Here is a 21,424-nt window from a genome sequence, read left to right as displayed (position 1 = left end):
GTTAAGAATGAATGCAGAAGGTGCGCCAATTCACGATAGCCATACACAAGAGTCATTTACAATAAATTGACCGAATTAGCCGTTCATATATCAATAGATTCTGCAATGGGTGCTCTCGTGCTCTTGTATATTTCGGTATAGGATTTTTGCAATATGCAATCTTGCAAGAGCAAGAGAATTCCCCTGATGACTACGAAACGAATGGGATCATGTAAATTTTAGCATTCGAATCTTCATTGATCACTTTTACTATCTTGTGGACTTAATTCACGGGTGCCAACATAAGCGAGGTCTATGTACTTATATACATATATACCTGTGTTGCAACCTGATTAATGAGGAGGAGTATCATTAATTAATTGTAAATATATCTGTTATAATTTTAGCCAGTGATTATAGCTGTCTTTGAACCCCCAATCGGTTGAGAGTAGCCAATCGACAAACAGGCAACAATTCTGGTGTGACCGGCTATAGCATGTGTTTTATTCATGCGGAATTGTACTACGATTCCTTCTGGGTAGATAAATTATTTTTTCCGTGTCAAAAGAACGTTTTATTAACCCCTGTTATAATTGATTTTAATAGCGATATTCTGTAAGCAGTCTCTAGTCCCTATTTGAGACATTTTGTGGTGAAGTCTCAATTTGTGACCAGTTACTATTCACAGTCTCTAGCGTTAGTCTCATAATATTGCCTCAAATTTGAGACCTGATAGTTAGCAGGTCACAGAACTAAAAAGAACTCTGGTCTGCAATTTTGAATATACTGAATAGGGATCACCATAGATCATATATCGATTGTCGTTTTTTTATATTTTGTAAGCAACTCAAACACGAAAAGGTTAAAAATAAATCAATTTTACATAAATTTCGTAAATATTATGAAACAAAGTCAACATATATTTTTATTTTTATTGATAATTATGTTTTTTGACTTTGTTTAATATTTGTTATCGACATATTCATTTCTATTCAAGTGTAAAAACATCTCTGAATAATGAAATGTAATAGATTTTGTGACTGTCACTTACAGAATAGCAAAATCGTTTCAAGTCTCAAAAATTGTCTCTAACTTAAAATCTCGAATTTAGAGACTTGAGACTGTATCACTGTACAGAATCGCACGATAAATCTTAAGTTTTGGAAATCTGAGAATAAAAAGAAATGTGTGTCATTTCAGCCATTCGCAATAGTAAAACTGAAGTAGTTAAAATATTCAAAACAAAACTTCGTGGCATTGAAGATAGCGGTATGCTGGGGCAATCACTGAATATTTATCGGCGATGCTATTGACTGCATTCAAAACTATATATTAAGTGAAACCAGCTTAGAATAAATATTTCAAATTTTACTTTTTATTGAAAGTTTCATCTTAACTCGTAGTAGTTGAGCATATTATTATCATTTTGTATGCTGCCGACTCGTTGTGAAAGTACTTAATTATTAACCACAAATTATATATTGTTTTCTGTCTGGTCTATTTGAATTGTGATTATAGTGTAAGTGTTTGTATGACCTTATGTAATATTAAAAGGCTAGGTGTAGTCATATTTTTTTGTACTTTTGCAAAATGTTACTATAGAGTATAATAGTTTTACCTGAGCCAGCCAAATTTGCAGAGGACATATCATTTCGACACTTCTTGCCACAGAACGTAAATAGGTGAAATCGGATTATAACCACAACATCTACACCCCATATAATGGATTAGTCAAAAACTACTAAAAGCGAGATAAATCAGTACCTGAATGTATCAGAGACGTTAAAATTAACATTCCCAATTGCACGAGACAGTTTTATGGGAGCAATTGGAAAAATTGGGTGATGGGTATGGCATCGCCCACCAACCAACCAAACTCGGTATATAATATAATCCTGACATTCCTACAGTTTAAAAATGGGCGAAAACAGACAAAGAGCACGCCTACTTCCCATATAACACAATTTTAAATTTCATCTGGTTCTTTTACTTTTCAGTATACAAATCAAGAACCGTTCCATGTATCCGGAAAAACAAATAGAACCTTCAAGGTACTTGATAGAGCTTTTTGAAAACAGAAGGAATTTTCGAGCACTTTTCTTAATTTCGACGTTTTATAAATAAATAATTGGTGATTTTTCCGCAAAATCTAGCACTAGAATAGCTAGTAAAATCATTTTTTTTGTTCGAATGTTTTCTGATGAATCTCAAGGAAAGGCGTTGATTACCGCAAAGTACACCGCCTGGGACTGGATCTAGACAAACAGCATTTACTTTTAAAATTACCGTCATGTCATGATGTTATGGTTTTACTTTTATTTAATTAATTATTTATTTAAAATTGTAATTTGTTCATGTTCCTGCAACGCATAATTTATGAGTTATTTACACTTTAATTGTGTACCAAACGGTAAAAATAAAAATACTGTATGTAAGAAATTTTAATGGAGAATATCTAAAAAAACTATGAAGCAATTTTCGATGATTAATATTTGTTTTTGTTCCATAATCCTGAAATATAAAAGGCAACCCTTGTAAATACGTTTTATAGGTACTCCGAAAAGTACAATTTACAATCAATGTCATTTTCAATTACGTCCATAATTTGACTTGAACACATTAGTCTGAGCAAATGCCGGAAATAAATCAAGTAAGGAAGAACTAAGTTAAAGTTTGTTAGTTATATTGGGTTTAGGGCATGTTTTCACCTCATTTCCTACATGCACCGTTATCAGAAAAACACGCTCTCTCATTGAGATAATTCATTGATCGGCCGATATACCGATGCGGTATAAAGTCAGCCTATATTGACCCGATTCAACCCACTTTTAGCATACAGACATAATATTATCAGGAATCTCCTAATTTCAATTATGTACATATTGTCCGATATTTTCGGTTAAAAGTCAGTCTGAGGCTCTAGGGTTCATATTTCCGGTATTTGGGGGTTGAAAAGTTATGTTCCGATTTTAACAATTTTTTGGCCTGAGATGGCATATTTTAAAGACACTATCCGCGCAATGTTTTATCCCAATATATTCATTAAATCAGATGAAATTTAAAATTTAGTTATATGGGAATATAATAATGTGAAGATAATGTATATCGCATATCAAATTTGTTAAGTAGGTCCTGAGATATGGGTATTCACCTAAATGTAGGCGATGCCACGCCCAATTGACACCGGCTCTAATAATGCTCTCACCAGTGGCGTAGCTATACAGGGGCTAGGCGGGGCAGTGCCCTGGGACCCTCAAGCTCTCTAATCCATTCCAAAAATTTCGATCGAACAGAACTTTTGAAAATTTCTCCCATTTTCAAAATAAATATGACAGGTTGCAACGCCCCTTTAATCATGACAACTCACTTGAGAGAAATTCAAAAGTTATGGCTAGGAATTTCCCTTAAATTGTTTCTGTAGGTTGGCAGTGCTGTCAATTTGAGGGATAGTGATTTATTATGAACTCGAGTTAAGATTTTTATAGAGAACGGTTAAAAAATTAATACATGGATCAGGAGTAAGTAAACTAATGTCAATAAACTTTTGTACTGGTCAATATAGTGGTTCAATTTTATTTGATTTGACCACTCACATTATTGTCCGTTAAGTCAATAAATTGTGTCAAATCTATAGATTTCGGCTACAGCTCATTGCATAATGCGAAATATCGTGAAAAAATGCAAGTCACTTGCATCACATTAATTCCGGTCTCCAATAAAACTTCGTTATTTTGATATTATTAAAGCATTATCAGAAATAGTTCTAAAGAGCCCTAATAAAGATGAGCGTAGTGAAGCAATGAGTATTAAAACAAAAGTGTTAAATTTTGAGTTTGCGTTGCTTTGCGAATTCAAAACTTTACAAAAATGCGACCTTCGATTTGGCGAGGCGAGTATAGTTTTAGCAGAGACCAAAGCAAAGATGCAAATTTATAGATTTGATTTCGAAATATTCAAGTGCAAAGCTAGTGAATCTGCAAGAAAATATTAAAAAACATTTTGATGAATTAGCAGTTGATCACCGATTTCCAAAACGAGAAAAAATATTTTTTTTATTTTCTAACACCAACATTTTTTTTACATGTTGATGAAGCAACTTTATTACAAAAGTGTGACGAATTCCAAAGAAAATATTCAGATATAATAGGCCTAGTTTTTCACTTCAATTTATTAATATTTACCACCTAGTTTTACCTAAACCAATTCAAGCATGGACTTCTCACAACAATGAACCAAATACTATATAACGGAAGTTTTTGCAGCAATGTTATTATTCATGACAATTCCTGTCACTTCTGCAGCAACTGAAAGGTCATTTAGCAAGTTAAAAATAAAAAAAAACAAATACCAAACTCGACTCCGACATTTATCGCTAATAGCAATTAAAAAAAGCCTGGATTTAAACAAAGTCATTGATATTTTTGCGATAACTAAAGCTAGGAAAAAATTGTAAATATAATTGTTATTTAGTCAGTTGGTAGGGCTGACCTCTATATAATAAACCCTTGAATCTTATCTATTTCGTTTTGTTAGCCAAACCTACACTAGGTATTATTTGTAATTTATGTTGTTACTGTTTAACATTTTTACTACCTGCCCTGCTATGCACAAAAAAGAACTTAAGTAGCATACCATTTTTAAAATATTTGTATATTTCATATATTTGATTTAATAAAACCTAATCAGTTTACATAGCAGTGAAGCCAACAACAAATTCATTATAAAATATATTTTATAATACATTTTAACAGTGTACGTAGGGGTACTTAATGGATTTGTCCTGAGTGAATTTGATTATTATTGCTTGAATGGTTTAGGATAAATGTACATTGAACATCTTAAAGACCACGGGGGCACGCCCAATCGTTCAAAATTTTTACCCCACAAGTGCCTATCTTAACTTATTGCTCAGTAATGCACTTTATTGGATTTCGGTTAACGGAATTTTGTGGGTGTGGCAGTGATCTAATCCCGCCCATTTATAGAACCGAACTTTGCTAAGGAACACGTGTACTAAGTTTCATTATGATATCTCAATTTTTACTTAAGCTACAGCTTGCGCAAGCAGACGGACAGGCGGACCATTTCAACTCGTCTCGTCATGCTAATCATTTATATACATAAGTATATGTATATTATATAACATACCTATATCTATTTCGATTAGTTTTTGGTGATATAAACAACCGTTAGGTGGACAAAACCATTATACTCTGTAGCATCATGTTTCAAGCGTATACAAATTGTAATTAATAGTATGCCTTAAGCTTTGGCAAAGCTGTAAATCACCTAATCGTGTTAGACAATATTCTAGTTGTTTCCGTGGAATGTGGCAATCGAGTAGCTAATATAAACGAATTAACTGGCATAAGCAAATTATGATATGGCGAATCGAAAACGACTTATAAGAGATAAGTTGAAGGGTCTCCTTAAAAGCCATTTTGTGTAAAAAAGAGAATTTAATAACTGATCATGTAGCGACGCGCAAAGCTCTAAATATATTTTTAAAATGCTCGTTAGCTGCTTTTGGTATTTCGGAGTGTTGTTCGCTTAATGTGGCCATTACTGATATATCTGTATGAATGCACATGTACAAATATATGCGTGTATGTGTACCAGCATGTGCAACATATGGAAATTGTGTTTAGCGTTAGTTCTACAATGAAATTTTTTTTAGCTTTTGCTCGCTACTTAAACTACTATTGTTTGTGAAATTATTTTTAAATATTTATGTTATTATACTCATACCCCTTTGGCGTCTATTGCTGTATTGTTGGTGTTATTTTTTTGGTGCTGTTGCTATTTGTCGTTTTTGTTGCACTTTTGTTGTTCATCAATTCATTTTTTGTTTTCAATTTATCCGCTTCATCCAGCGTGGATGACGATGTGGTGCTTCTTGGTCCTGTAGCTGTTGATGCCGGATCTCCGGTAGCCGAACGTGACATATTTACTGTATCTGTTAATGCTGTTACTGCGACTTTTTTATATAATCTCTTAAATGGGGGTGCAACATTTGATACTAAATTTAGCTGCTGTTGTTTACTATCCGTAAAGTTCTGCCATGGCTTTGTGCTGAAACGAACTTTGGATTTGGCAACTTTTGCGACTTTTGGATTGATTGAAGTCTTATTTACATTTTTGTCATTGGTGAACGCAAAAACGCTGGAATCATTTAAATGGAAGGTGAACTGGGTTTTCGCATCCGGATTTACATGCGTTCTTGTGCGATCGTCTTTGTTGTCGGTATCTGCTTCGACTATATACATTAGTTCCCTGTGTATGTCAATGTCGTCGAAGTTATGTAACGAATCTACAATATTATCTAATTTTTGGCGATCATTGTAAAAGCTCGTGTCCTTATTTCCGTTAGGGTGTGACTGTTTTCGTCCTGAATGTAGCATAAGCCTTAGTTGTTGTAGCTGTAGCTCTTGATTTTCTAAGATAAGACTGCTACTTCTGTTGCAGTTACCATTGGTACTAACTCCTACAAATCTCAAGTTCTTAGTTTGCTTCCCAAACGAATATTGACCACTACTGTAATTAGGCGTCTGATTGACTATAGCGTTGAATGTTTGCAACGACTGCAGCTTACCAACTGTCATGTCCCCGACAATAACGTCAATGTCAATGTTATTGCTTCCATCACCGATATCTTCATCACCAGTTCTTTTATTTTTTTTTATGTTATACGCGATTATCTTAGTGTTGCTATTACTATGATTACTCAATCCCGCTTCAACTTCTATGATTTTGGCGACAGGCCGCGCATTTTCTGACAATATTTCACTGTCGCCAATTATATGGTGTGACTTGTTACTGCTGTTCAAAAAGCTTTTGATGTTATTCGCAAAATAATAATTTGTGAAACTGCTGTTATTACTATTACCGTTATTATTAGGATTATATTTGTATTTGCTACTCATTTGATTATTGCTGCGATTCATATGGTAAGCATAATTATAAAATGATGGCACAGGACCCATTTCATTTTGCTGCACTTGTAATGGTTCCTTCTGTAAATCCTGAATAAGAAAACAAAGAAAATGTACAGGCTTAAACATTTAGTTTTTGTACATTTATTGTTCAAATATGTAGCACAGAAAGCTTTCCTCGCAAGAGTAACCCTCTTAGAAAGCAGGATGTTAAGAGCTCGATCATAACACGAATCTTACTTGAACAGCTTAGAACGCTGATCTGTTGTGGTACCTAAAACTCCTATATAATTGATTATAATAGCCTCACAAATCGACAAAACACTTAGAGCCTATCATAAATTTGTTGGGACGGGTATGTCTACTGGTTCACCGAAGGTAAGACTGCCGTGATCATTCAACCTCAGTCTTGACTGGATGTTTCCACATAATATTCTTCTAGGCTAAAATGGTCTTTGTGTCGCACAGGTGCGGGTCGGTGACCAACGCCTGCTAAGCGCACGCGTGTTCCATTGGTCCAGTTCTAACACACAAGATCGCAATGAAAATCCAACTCGTTAATATTCCGATGTGATTCCGATCATTGGCCTTGCGCTATGAATAGGCACCCAATTGAGTCTGATGATGAAGTAGCTTGGCTTAGAAAGAAAACACTTTCCATTGTAGAATCAAAAATACGCTCTACTTTGTAATCGCAAAGCAAAAACTTTGTTCGGGTAAACAGCGGTTCGATTTTTCATTTACATCCGAAAGAAAAATGCATAGAAACAGAAGTGGGAATCTACCAAAATTCCTGAAAATTTAAGTATTCGCCGTGTAATAATTATAGAAGAGAAATACAAGAATAAATTCATGTTTTAAGTAAAATATAAAAAGAAAGTCTTAAAATTGGGTACAGCTGAACATTATATACTACAGTATTTTCTAAGAATTAGTGACAGAACGTTTATATAAAATATGTTCCTACAGAAAATTTGACCATGAATTCAGCAATTCTTTTTTTGGGGGGAAATTATGAATCGTATGCCCATCTAATTGCATTAATATACATATCTTGCTATAGAAATGTATGTGGATACATGTGCATGTTTACATACCACTCCACTTGTAATTATATCACTGGAACGATGGTGATAGTAATACTGCTGCTGCTGCATCGATTGGTACCATTTGTTTTTGCCATTATACCCTCTGCCATTACTGATACCAGCAGGTATATCACCACTATGGCCACCGCCGAGGCCGATTCCTCCAACGCCGACCCCAACACTTACGCTGTCTGCAACGTTACTGCCACCGCCTGAATTAGCATTCAAATTTGTTTTTAAAACTTCTCCCACATTTAGTGAAGTTAACTCCGTTGGAAATACGTAGAAAATCCCCAACAGCACTGAATATATAAACAGGTGGAAGATGACGCAGGACCATATAAGATTGATCTAGAAATAAAAATGTAAAATAAAATTAAAAAGAAATATTGCGAAATTAGAAAAATGTTTGGCTGATGCTTAAAACATAAGTAACGAATTGTGCAAATCACTTCATAGAGCTATCCAAAAACTTAACTTTTTGTGATTATATTTTGAATTTATGCTATGTTTTATTTTATATACTTGGACTAAAAACGCGAGCGGATGCCAAAACCAACTAATGATGGATAGGGCGGGCAAAACTGGTTTATTAGAACTAGATCAAAAATAGCAAGATCATTAAAGACGTGTCCATTTTCAAAAATTTTTTTTTGAGTTTTTATATTCATTATGTAATTTCATCTTATTGAAGCGCTGTAAATATGGTAAGGGCGATCGTAGCTATGTACATCAGTACGTTTTGTTCAGAGATCACTTGTGTTATCCTTAATCAAATTAAGCAGATAGACAAAATTGGCTTAAGCAATTCCTTTTTCCGTTCTGAAAAATTAATCTCTCAATAATTTAGCAACTTTTTTGAAATAGAGGTACCCTTTTTTTAGGTTTCCTATTCACTGTATATAATTTAAATTTTCTTTCAAAATTTGTGGAATGAGTGCTTCATTTATCTTTAAATAAAAATATATGCGACCAATAAAGTGAAAACCTTAGATTTTCGTCCATATTTGGTAACGCTCACAAACGGCACCAGCGCAATGGTTAAGAATATCCCACAAAAAATGCCCGCCAACAGGCCTGCAAAGTTCAACTGCCAAGGTAGTATTCCAACGCCAAAAACTAGTGCTGTTATACACATAAGTTTGAAAAGAGCAACGTGCGGTTTACGTAGATGTTTCCAGTGGATAAGTATTAGCAACACAACCAGGGATGCAATTACACCAGACAATGATGCCAATGGTCCGACCTAAATATGGGTTGATCAAATAAAAATTCTCAAGTAAAATAATATTTCCTTATACTCACTTCTGCTTTGTATGGCACTAGTACGGCGCTAGTCAAATTTCCAGCCAGTCCTGAGCCAATATAAACAATAGCGGTGCGGACAGGCCCTATTAAACGCTCCAAGTCGGCTAGAAATACGTGTTGAAAGGCGACAGTAATGGCCAAATGAAGAATCCCAGCATGTAAGCAAAGTGATGTGAATAAACGATAAAATTGATCAGGCACCTCACCAGATATAAATGGTACCATGCCGCAGACGTTGCTTAAGCAGGAAATCTGTAATTATACAAATTTTGGGTATTGAAAATATGTAAGGGCGACGTATTTTACAGGAGAATGTAAATAAACAAATACCCAAGGGTTAGTTTTTGGTGTAAATTTATACGCTCACAATTTGCAATTTGTCTCGAACGAACAGACAGTCAATCGAAATTTAACTCATTTCCTCACAGGATAATCATTTATACATATGGTATATACATATACATAACTCCATATCTATCTACGTTGGTTTCAGGTGAGACAAACAGGTCATGTTGTCCGAATGGACGAAAACACTCCAGCTCTGAAAGTATATACAACACAATAGCCTTGAAGCAACATGTTGCGAGAGTATAAAAAACACGAAAATGGAGGCTATTATGCGAATATGTCTTAAAAAAAGTAGGACTGTGGTGGCTTCTGTATCTCGGCGCTGTATCATCCGAAATCAAAATTCATTCGTTAGATAATCCGAAAACTTGTTCTTGTAAAATAGAAGATATTAACAAATTTGAATAATAAATAATAAATCTTCCAAATTTAGAAATAATATGTACAATAGTTTTAAAGATGCTAATAAGCATTTTCTTAATTCAAGAAATTGATGAATAGTTCAAACTTTAACAAACATGGAGCTTACCTGCGAACATAACGATGCTTCTTCGTGAAAGTAGCCATTGACGAAATCACAGTACTCGCGAGTGGTTATTCTACATTCTCCATAAACTCCAGTGCAACACGGGTGACCTATGACCTCACATACCATGTGTTCGGCGGTGTGATCTTTATAGCGAAAACGTTGTGAAAACGAATTTGTTTTCCGGCAAATTGGCCATTTTGTTATATCATCTGGCCATTCATATGGTGCTATGGATGCGGGTGCATCGCAATATTTAGGATCCAGTCCACAAACGGAACCCGAAATGCGACCACCTGGTCCAGATTCACCTGGCGACCATTTTTTCCAGGTTGATATAGACTTCTAAAATTAAATTGAAAATTCTTTTATATATACTCTTGCCACATTTTAATTAAGCGTATAAAAAATTGTATTTTTACTTACGGTTGGGAATAGTCCACGCACAGAGCAGTCCGCTTGAGAGCTTTGTACGCATCCTGAATCATCGTTGCGTATACAACATGCTGTTTCACGTTCTTGCCGCCGCGTCTTCATTAGCACATCCATGATACGAACATCGCTACGCATACAAGTAGCAAACTTCGCACCCATATGTACCAAGTCGTTATTTCGTGGCCCTATCCATAAATTTCGCTGTTCGGTGTGCTGCACTGTTTGCAAACTAAGGCTAGTAACCAGTACCTGTCCTGTTTTTTGTTCAACTCCAATTCCTATAGGCCCTATACCGTAGCAAATGAGCGACAATAAGAGAACTAATGTCTGCACTGTGTTTATCCAATACGTAAAAAATGGCCGATGATCCGCACGATCGTCTAGATCACTAACTGTAAATAATTTAACTTTGCGCTGTATTGAGCGACGCGAATTCTCGAGTACGCCATCTAAAAGTTGTGCCGATATGCGATTACCGCGTGTTGCGTTTGTTGGTTGTACATTTGGCAGTAAAGGTATGCCATTATTACCAGCGATCGCTGTCATATTGGACTGGTGGGAAATGCTAGTACTGCAAACATTACTTGATTGTTGACCACCGGTATTAATGTTGGTGGTTGTGGCTTGCTGCAGCAATATGGACGCAGTTATTTGTTCACCATTTGTAGCAACGTTGCTGTTGGGAGTGCCATGTTTTCCACTACCACCCATTACAGCCGAAGTACGCCATCCGTGCATACGTTCACTCATGTATATTTGTCGATGATGTTCAAGTAGCTGTACGCCACTATTGTTCGTGATCGTGGCACTGCCATCACCAGGTCTCATAACGTTCGATTGCTGCAACGAGCCGCTATTTGCGCCATTACAGCTATTTAAACCGATTACATTGCTATTGTTTAGAGTTTGTTCAGTACCTGAAGAGTCGAAAAATAGTTCCTCTTCGTGAAGCGCTGGTAAGCCTTCAAAAATATCACCTGAGTTATCGATACCATTCATTTGATTTATATGAGCTTGCGCAAAACTCCGTGACCATTGTCGGTTGTGGCGTGGATGTCGTTTATTCAGTGTCTGTACGATATAAGTTAAACTAGACATAATCATTGTACCTACGGATGCTTTCCGCTCGACATGATCTCCTAACTGGAAGTCAGTATATGAGAAATGGAGTCGTCGCGATGTATATTCGATTGTCAAGTCATCACCTTCTGTATCATGAGCGGGTAATATATCAGGCCTTTCCGAAGGGTGGTAGTGATGTTGATGGTATTGTTGATTAGTCCCTCCACCGACTCCATTATAGAAATTTGTGCGGTTATTAATCTCACTGGTATTTCTGCTATTCATTTCATTATGTAACTCATTCTCGCTTTTCAACGCACCAAACCTTCGGAGGGCTAAACGCCTTTGACGGCCTTGCCAAACAGCAAACTCTTCAGCTTCCGTACTGGCGTCTACACCAAAAAAACGAGCTATTTCTTTGCGTATGTATTGACTCAAACGTTTCTTTCGAGAAAAGCGTTGAATTTGTTGCTGTTGTTGTGGTATAGGCAGTTGTTGTATTGGTGAGGGCTGTTGTGGTTGATGATGCATCTGCATATTCGAATGTTGTAGTAGCTGCCGTTTAAGGTTCAAAGCTTGTTGAAGCTGCTGCTGCTTGCACATTTGACCGTTCCCAGTAATGCTAACGTGCTCTGTGATTGTGCCCTCTGTTATTACATTCATTGGATGATGTAGAGCTTTTGAAGTCACATAAATTTGATCTCCTTGCTGCTGTAGCAATTGCTCAACTCCGTTATTGGTACTGTGATCATTCGCTTTACTTCGAAGAGGTACTCGCGAATTGGGTGCTCCATTTGCCGACGGCGATTGCGGGGAAATATGCGACTCGCTGGTGGATGGTGTTAGTGAAAGTGAAGTTTGTTCCAACTTATTCTGTATAAAGACGCCATTGCAACTACCGGTGACTCCTGCGCTATTGCCTTCAAGTACCTGTTGTATAGGTATTGGGCTGATCGGGCCTGTTGTCTGAGTGGTCTGATGGACGCCGGTTGTACGTCGTACTGTGTTGCAATGCAAACAAGTGGTGGCTGCACCGGATCCAGAATTTATGTTGCTAATACTGTCACCAACACTATTTCCGCCAGAATTAGCATCCATTTGGGTGACAGGCGTCGTATAAATGCGGCTGTTACTATCATTTATCACATTTGAGTTATTAGCACGAGCGACACCGTTTGTATTCAAGCGGCTGTTGCTGACTACATACATACCGTTGGCGCCAATAGATAGTGGTGAAGCCGTCGACGGTCTAACGCATAAAGGATTCGAACCGCACGCCACAGCTGTCGACGCTGAACAGGCCGTCGACGCAGAAGTTATACAGCTAGATGTGTTATGCAACTGAGATAGCGATGCCAAGTTTTCATTTGTTGGCATTTGTTGATCTTGTAAGATGATAATGGAAGCATCTTTTGCTGTTACTCCAGCGCATTTTGAATTACCCATGCCGTTAGCAATGATATTGCTGTTGTTAACAATATTGAAGGATGGTCGAGTACGCGGAGATGTGGCATAGTAGTCGGTAACTGATTGTGGCCGATGCTCAAGACTATGCGTCATGTGCGAGGTATTTGTATTAGCTGCCTGCATCACTGGTGGATGTGCCAAATCATTGGCACAGCATTTCATGCGTAAGCGGAAAGGCAGTGTGTTGACATGTTGCGTTGTGCCATTTTCACTGATCACACTGCTATTGTTCGTGCATTTGCTTACATATGTTTGCGGCGTCAGTGTAGACTGTTGTACCGATATGTCAGTGTATAGTTCGTTTGGCGGTGGAGGGGTCGGCACATAGCGCTTTACAGGCGTATGCACTGTCGACGAAAGGTATGTGTATGTGTCGCTTGGCATCAGGGGTGTACCTTGTGTTAAAAAATGTGCGGAAGATGCGTATCGTGCGGCACTGCAAGGCTGTGTTGAGACATCACCCGAGGCCGCAGCAAAGGCGCCTTGGCTGCCAATGGTGGATGTGCTATTCAAAACCAGTGATTTAGGCGTAGACACCTCACGATATCGGTCTGATAAGCGAAATCGAGTATTCGGTGAAATGGAACACTGTTGCATGCTGCCTGCGTACTTTTCTGACAAGTTTGTGCCGCAATTGCTAGAAACAGCCAACGGTAATGTTGATGCGGATGATGAAAGCGATTGTGCTGTATGATGAGTATGTAGATGTTGATGTAAATGCTGTGTGTTAGCTTGATGTACTTGACCGCCAATATTGCCACCGCCATCATAATTAGTGTATGTCGTATGCATATCCAAACAGTTAACATTACTGGAAGCGCCACATATTTGAGAACCTTGCAGTGATGTTAAGCCCATTATGCATCTATCACTATTCGGCGCTGGTGATGGTGGCGGCAAACAACAATTTGTTGAATCATCAAAGCCATTAATCGGTTGGGTTGAGAGTTTACCATGATGCTGCAAGAACATCTCATTCGGATGTGGACTATAACGGCCTCCAGATGCACCAGTATCGCAGCAATTATTGCTGCCCATAATATTAGCATCATTGATAAGCTGCAAATGCGGTTGATAGCCCAATAAAGAACGACAGCGTACACCGCACACATTGTTGTTGCTCATGATGCGTCGGTTATTGCGAACTCCCGAGCTAAAGCCACAAGTCTGAGAACCTGCCGTTGCTGTGTGATGAGTGCGGTGATGAATGTGATGATCATTTTCGATACAACTCGATGGATTCGGTGAGATCATGTTTTGGTAGCGTGGTTCGGCAGTGTTTGTAACGTCTTCAACGCATATTGGCCACGTGGGTGATAATTGTAAAATTTTATTATTATTATATGGTAAAACGATGAAAGTTACCACCTCCTAAACAATCTTAAAGTTCTGTGCTTCAATAGTAACATTGCTAAAAATATGACTCTATTCACCAAGTCTACTTTTTTTTAGACTATATTTATGCAAACTTTCATTCAGACATGTCTGTAGCAACCAGCCAAAAAAAGACCTTTTGGGAAATAAAAAGTTAAATATTTTGCGAATTAAACATAATCTCCGACGTCGTAGTCAAAAATAATTTTAAAAAATTTCCAAAATAGTGGCACTTTGAGAAATAATGTTGAATTTTCTGGTCCTGCTTGAACTCCCGTTTTATGTCCCGCTTCGGTTTTGTCGGAATGTGGTACCATTACCTCCTCCTTTTTTCTTTTATCAAAAGTATCTGACCAACTCCTGAGTCGGAATAGCATTCTCATATCGTTATATTGCCTCCTTCAGTATTTTTTTGACGGTTACAAATACATACAATAGTTTTCCATTAGATTTAAACAAATTCATTTTCTTTTCATCAGATCATAGTACATTAACATTAGTACATTATTTAAATTTTTGCGAGTTATATGTGCATTTGGAAAATATAGTATTTGTTTTGCTTTGAAGTGGACCTGTCTTTGTTGAGCGTGCCTTCGAGTCTTTTTCAATAAGTATATTATTCAACGTTCGACTGGACGCAGACGCTTGCAAAGTATTCCTGAGATCCACTGATCCTTTGAAGTGAAATTCAAAAGCTAATCGAACTCGTTTTATGAAAGAAAAAACAAAAATGTGAATTGTGGCTTATTTTTGTTAAGCACGTGGTCATTCATAAGATCTGAATTGGATGTTGTTTCTACAGGGATTGTCCGGAAAGTAATAGGAGAATCAGGAAAAACATTTTTGCGCAACGTGTTTCTGTGAGTGGTGCAACCCTGAAAATGGAGCGTTCGTAAGATCAGAAGTACGCGATTAAATTCCGTGTGAAACTCAGTAAATCTGCGACAGAGACGTTCGATATGATCAAGCAGGCTTACCCAGATGTTGCTTTACCAAGAAATGGTGGGTTTCGGTGGCACCAGCACTTTTTTCGATATAGAATTTCGATTTTGACATCAAAGGCAGCATCCACCATGATCTTGTTCCTCCTGGACAAACCGTCAACCACAAGTTTTACGTGGAAGTCCTTCAGAGACTCAAACGAGGGGTCAATCGGGTCCGACAAGACATCGCAGCCGATTGGAAGTTGCACAACGACAATGCCTTTCTTGAAACCAGCTTCCAGATATGAACCCCCGGACTTTTTTGTTTCCCTGCCTGTAAATAGAGATTTGAAGTTCACGCAAGTGAGAAAAGTTCTCTAATTGCCTTTCACTTGGGAGTGGCCAGAAACGATTACTTTACATTTGACTCAAGTAGCTCATGACTTCCAGTCCTAGACCAAGTATTCTCTGGGTAGCCAAAGAACATCCGTTCGAAGGTGAGCCAAAATGAGAAGGCGAAACATCCCCTCGACAGGTTGGGTTTGGGACCCGCCACGTAAAAACGTACCTAATGAAAAATAACAATCAGCTTTGGATGAGAGACCCACCTTTTGATGCCGACCATGGCGAACGAATTAAGGATTACGATTTGAGGGCATGCACCTGGAATGTCCGGTTTCTTAATTGGGAAGGTGTCGCTGCCCAGCTGGGTGATGTCCTCGTCAGAATGAAGGCTGACATCACCGCCGTCCAATAAATGAGATGGACGGGACAAGGACTGAGGCGAGTAGATCCTTGTGGCATTTACTACAGTGGTCAAATAAAGGAGCGCAAATTTGGTGTGGGATTCGTGATGGGAGAGAGACTCTGTCGCCGAGTACTATCATTCACCCCGTGGATGAACGTCTCGCCACAATACGCATCAAAGCGAAGTTCTTCAACATATGTTTTCGGCCACGCCCCGACGGAAGAGAAGGACGATGTGACCAAAGATGCTTTCTATGAGCTCTTAGAGCGCACCTATAAGAGTTGCTTCCGCCACGATATCAAAGTCGTGATTGGCGACTTTAACGCCAGGTAAGTATCTTTGGCGCACCAGTCGGTTAATTCAGTCTCCACGAAGAAACATCCCCAAAGGGGTTGAGGCTAATCGACTTCGCCGGGGCCAGAAATATGGTTATCTGTAGTACTAGATTCCAGCCACCTCGCTGTCTCCGGATCGAAACACTACCAACCAGATCCACCATGTTGTGATAGACGGAAGACACCTCTCCAGTGTTCTAGACATGCGTACCCTCCGAGGTTCTAACATCGACTCGGACCACTATCTTGTTGCAGCCAAGATTCGCACTCGTCTCTATGCAGCAAAAAACGCACGTCAATAAACACAAGAAACAACAGACAGCCGAACAATTTTCTACTCGACTTACACGCCTACTCTCTGAGCACTCGTCAACTACTTGGCATAAGGGAACTGTGAGACGGCATTTCAAGCTCCTTATGTACAATTGGAATTTAAGTGTGCACAGTCCCATCCACAAAAAGGGAGACCCCATAATCTGCGCCAACTACCGTGGGGTAAGTCTTCTAAACACCGTTATAAGGTTCTATCGAGCGTATTGTGTGAAAAAATAAAGCCCACCGTCAACAAACTGATTGGTCCTTATCAGTGTGACTTCCCCTTCTTCTTAATTGGCGTAGACACCGCTTACGCGATTATAGCCGAGTTAGCAACAGCGCGACAGTCGTTTCTTCTTTTCGCTACGTGGCGCCAATTGGATATTCCAAGCGAAGCCAGGTCCTTCTCCACTTGGTACTTCCAACGGAGTCGAGGTCTTCCTCTTCCTCTGCTTTCCCCGGCGTTGAATACTTTCAGAGCTGGAGTGTTTTTGTCCATCCGGACAACATGACCTAGCCAGCGTAGCCGCTGTCTTTTAATTCGCTGAACTCAGTTGTGGCTTTAGACCTGGAAAATCAACAACCGACTAGATATTCACCATGCGCAAAATCTTGGAAAAGAGCCGTGAAAAGAGAATCGACACACACCATCCCTTCGTCGATTTCAAAACTGCTTTCGACAGCAGATAAAGGAGCTGCCTTTATGCCGCGATGTCTGAATTTGGGATCCTCGCAAAACTACAGTCTGTCAAGTAAGAGCGTGGTCGACTTTACCGACAGTTAATGAAAGATTTCGCTCTAATTTCTTCGCGAGCCGATAGAGGAAGCTGTTGTTAACTCGGCTGTTATCGCGTAAGCGGTGTCTATGCCAGTAAAGAAGAAGAAGAACGATTGGTTCAATCTATTTTTTTAAATCGACAGTCTCATTACTTTCCGGACAATCCCTGTGTTATTCTTTCTCAAGATTTGTAGATAAGTAGTATTAGTTGAATTAGTAGAATTAATATAATGTTGGCAGATGGTAGTTCTTTCAAATACAAGAAAGTACATAAAATCATTTTAAGTCTCCTCTGTATTTGCTAATAAAATTGATATTGCTTAAAAAATAAACTTTTATTTAATGTTCTTTTGTTTTTTTTTTTTTTTAATTTTATGGATTGACGTCACAGCTACTCTAATTTAGTGGTATATAAGAAAACTAGAGTCATTCAATGTAGGCACAAAGTGCCAAACCTGCAAAACTTTTTCTGAGCGAAAATAATCGAGTTCAAGATCAGGGCATGCTCCGTTATAAGCGAAATAGACTGCTGTATAATATATTTTGTTGAATGATTTGAGCAAAATGCATAAATGTTTTGTAAAACTAAAAAAATGTTGGTTGATATTAAAGTGGTCCCAAACAATATTACATATAGATATTACAAACTGCGTGCACTTTATCCATTTGTAGGTAGATAGAAGTGCCGCCACCCTAAGCTCAATTAGCGCTGTATGTGCCATTTTGATGCACTATCGTAAGGTCTTTATTATCTTGCAATCTCGTTCCATCGTTGCGATTCATTTGGTGCTCTCAATGAAACTACTTATATCCGTTATGCTTTTTGTGGAAGTCATTCAAGGTTTGATGCCTGATGGATTCCAAGTATTCTGTGTCGGGTTTGTGCTATAACTGGGCGTTCACAAAGAATGTGGAAAATAGTTTTCTTATTCTCTTCTGGCCACAAGATATTTTTATAAGGCAGACCCATTTTTAATATTATTATCCAAAAGGCTAATGCCCCGTTATAGCTGTAGTTTTGAATATACCTTTCTTATACCTATTCTAAGCTTCGTTATCTCTCAGTTCGTTTTTCGACTTCGATCTGTTTTGAACTCTTTGTCAAAATAAGTATAAAGCTCTCTCTAGATCGTTCCCATCTGATATGATATTAACTACACTTCGGATTCGTCTGAAGAAGCGTCTAGCTTGGCAAATTCGTCTGATTTTGAGTTGCCGAAAATATTCCTGTTATTAGGAACCCAAATTAGGGGAGTTGACTTGTCCTGCCATTGTTGAATACGCTGGAATTAATCTTCTTAGTAAAGTGTGGTACGTTTTGCTGCATATTTATACATATGGATTTGCACTTGTATTGCAATTGTAATTTGAGGAACACATAAATATTTTCGAAGATATAATGAATTGTAATTGTATGTCAGTTTAATATTTCTTATCCGATTTTGTTAAATTGCGGAAAAGGCTTAACCTAGATTATACTACAGTAAGTGGACCTACCGAATTGTATTTAAATAATTGTAGGTATAATTGTTAAACATCACTTATATTGAATTAAAAATTTGCAATATGTAGGTGTATACATATGTTTACATATGTATGTGGCAATCCTCAGATTAACTTACATACATACATTTTGCATTATTATTTCAATCCCACGCAATTATGTATATATCTGCAAATAAATTTTTATAGACATTGGAAGGATTTACTTTTAAAAGAAATGTGACATAAGTTATAGGCCTGTTGTAAGCCAGTTTCCTGTAGGGCGTAGTATTTGAATTGACTATGTCAACCTAATATCAAAATAATCACACATAAAGAAACACACGACACTCTTGTCATTAAATCACATATGCATGTGTGCAAAGGAGTTATTACAAAAACATATTGAAGCAGCTGATCAAATCGTACTGCCGTAATAATTTCGCCACTTTATAACACTTTGTCTTCTTTCTTTTTTTCTTCCCCCCTAAATCAAAAACATTTATTTGCACTTTTCTTTATCTGAATTTTTTCTACTATGCACATTCGTTTACTTTCTACATGCATACATATTCTACTGTGATCAAATTGAAAAGATAATTTTGTCCATTTCATCTTCTTCAAAGTAATCCCCACCCGCCGCAATAGACATATGCCAACGAATTTTCCAGTTATCATAGCACTTGGAAAAATCCTCAGAGCCTTCTTCGATTCAGCTTATATATCCTCATTTGTGTCAAAACGGTGTCCTCGGAGTGGTCAGGTGAATTTGCTGAATAGCCGGAAGTTACACGAATGTAAATTAAGCGAATGCGGGGGTTGCGGCACGATAACTAATGCGGTATGCACTATCGCACTTCTTTGTTCAATAAATTCAGATCTAGTAAAAATCGAAGAATTCACTTTTAGAGCCTCACAAAACGGCAAGTATCTCAAATACAAATGAATAATGAATGACGTGAAATTTAGCATATATGTCAATAAGGGTACTACCAAAAAAAATTTACCGATTCGAAAAACACGAGAAGTATAAATTTGATCACAGTAGCATACATATGTATATGAAGGTATGGTATTCCTTAGTAATCCAAAGATGTTATACTTGTACATTTTGTACAGATGCATGTACATATGTACATATTTATATTGTGTACTCTTTAAAATTTGTGAAATATTATATTTATGTATGCATCTATGCTTCGTTCTATACCGTATGCGTAAACATATATTTTCTCTTCAAATACTTTTTTGACGCATTAATGTTTCATTAAATACAATTATGTTGTTTTTTGTTATTATTTCGTTTGTGATTAGTTTGTTCGAAATCAAAATTGTCGTCGCCAGTTGGGCGAACAAAAGGCGAGCCGACCGAATACTGAACACCGAATGCAGGACACTGCAGCAACTGACGACAACGACGTTAAGCACGACGGCAACGTCAAATACGAATATAATCGATATATTTATTTTGCTATTTCTTGCCTTACTTTGTTAGTGTGCAATATTTTATAAGTATAAGGGATGGAAATAAGCGCGATTTAAGTTGTGGTGTGAGTTTTTTTTTACTAAGCAAGGGCTGGCTTCACGTTGCTAAGTTGAACCGAATGTTGACACACCCACATAAATATATATGTGGGCAAATGCATATGTGAGCAAATTATTCCTTTGAACTCATGCAGTGAGGATTTGTGTGTGTACGTGTCAGTGTGTGCGTGCCAATAACAGTTGCTGTTCTAATTATTGATTATAATTTTTGAACCTTTTCATACCGCTTACTTCAACTAATTAGTTTTCACAATATACATGAGTGTCCAAACCCCTAGGTATTTAAATATCCTTTATTATAGATTTTGCATTCTTTCTTGTGCAGGCTGTTTTCACTTGTTAGATTTATTGTTATTTTGCGCTGATACTCCTACGTCCAGCGAACGCCTCAGCTTTTGACCTCAAAAGTATGTAACATAAGCTCACGATACATCAAAGGCAGCGTTGCCACATGCATCAATATTAAATAATAATGAATGTATGTATATCCTAAGTTATATTAACGAGTATCAAAACAATGTGTATGTGCAGCAATAAACAAAATACATTAAAAAAATTATTTCAAACTAAAGAATAAGATTTGTCATCAATTGTAAGGGATTATGTGAAGATATTTTTCGTTTTTTATGTTTTTGCCTTCGTATTAAGTAGAGTCAAAATTTCTCAAGTGTACCAACATTTTTTTGACGGTCGAGCTTTTAACGTTGAATAAACGTTTTTCAGTTCACAACAATAAATAAAAAATACAACTTGAACAATTTTCCAAAATTTCAAGTATT

General features: G+C 37.4%; 1 protein-coding gene across 4 annotated transcripts; it reads right to left on the bottom strand.

Annotated features, from left to right (window-relative positions):
- Positions 1-1,332: 1,332 nt before the first annotated feature.
- On the bottom strand, positions 1,333-21,148 carry LOC120779731 (inactive rhomboid protein 1). 4 transcript variants are annotated; one of them, XM_040112104.1, is made up of 8 exons: positions 20,311-21,107; positions 10,608-14,655; positions 10,185-10,526; positions 9,305-9,559; positions 8,988-9,245; positions 8,009-8,350; positions 6,114-7,001; positions 5,924-6,051 (listed from the first exon to the last, which is right to left on the bottom strand). In XM_040112104.1, the coding sequence occupies exons 2-8, from the start codon at positions 14,397-14,399 to the stop codon at positions 6,022-6,024; spliced, it is 5,907 nt and encodes a 1,968-aa protein (XP_039968038.1). In that variant the 5' UTR covers positions 14,400-14,655; positions 20,311-21,107; the 3' UTR covers positions 5,924-6,021. The 4 variants fall into 4 exon arrangements, with proteins under 4 accessions (XP_039968036.1, XP_039968037.1, XP_039968038.1 ...); XM_040112105.1 differs by lacking the exon at positions 5,924-6,051 and having other exon boundaries at positions 6,675-6,798; positions 6,866-7,001; positions 20,311-21,148; XM_040112102.1 differs by having other exon boundaries at positions 1,333-7,001; positions 20,311-21,102.
- Positions 21,149-21,424: the final 276 nt, after the last annotated feature.

This window comes from Bactrocera tryoni, unplaced genomic scaffold, assembly GCF_016617805.1.
Source record: "Bactrocera tryoni isolate S06 unplaced genomic scaffold, CSIRO_BtryS06_freeze2 scaffold_11, whole genome shotgun sequence".
Classification (NCBI taxonomy): Eukaryota; Metazoa; Arthropoda; class Insecta; order Diptera; family Tephritidae; genus Bactrocera; species Bactrocera tryoni.
The sequence above is the reverse complement of the archived record's forward strand: the minus strand, read 5'-3'. Positions and strand labels throughout refer to the sequence as shown.